Below are 384 nucleotides of genomic sequence, written 5' to 3'. Positions count from 1 at the left end.
GGTGGGGGTGGGGGGGGACAGGGGGAGCCATGCAGGTGTATTACCCGGGAGGGTGGATTTCCAGAGGTGAGGCGGCTGGCTCTGCTCCTTGGGGCAGTACACTTGCCCGTTCCACCCATTGGTGATGGCCCAAGGTTGGTAGCTGTCCATGGGGAGCAGGGGGTCGTGGCGCGGTTCGCCGGGCCCCCCGATGGCGGGCACCACCGGCATATCCAGATAACCGGGCACCGGCTGGTAGGGCCCGGCGGCGTAGCCTTGGTAGAAGGCGAACTCCTTGGCCCTCGACGTGAACTCCTCGCCGGAGACGGAGGTGTCCATGTACTTGTCGGCGAAGGTGGAGGCGGGTTGGGCGCAGGGCTTGATGGCGTTGTGGGGGGGCATGCG

At 67.2% G+C, this 384-nt stretch overlaps 1 protein-coding gene across 1 annotated transcript in view; it reads right to left on the bottom strand.

Moving 5' to 3' along the window:
- Positions 1 to 384, bottom strand: part of HOXA13 (homeobox A13) — a 3,833-nt gene that overhangs the window by 1,857 nt on the left and 1,592 nt on the right. Inside the window, exon 3 of the mRNA XM_014937634.1 lies at positions 45 to 357. Within this exon, the coding sequence (XP_014793120.1) occupies positions 45 to 357 (313 nt within the window). The remainder of the gene's footprint in view (positions 1 to 44; positions 358 to 384) is intronic.

The sequence above is a fragment of the Calidris pugnax genome, unplaced genomic scaffold (genome assembly GCF_001431845.1).
Source record: "Calidris pugnax isolate Ruff unplaced genomic scaffold, ASM143184v1 scaffold11, whole genome shotgun sequence".
In the NCBI taxonomy this organism is placed as follows: Eukaryota; Metazoa; Chordata; class Aves; order Charadriiformes; family Scolopacidae; genus Calidris; species Calidris pugnax.
This window is presented reverse-complemented; position numbering and strand designations above follow the sequence as displayed.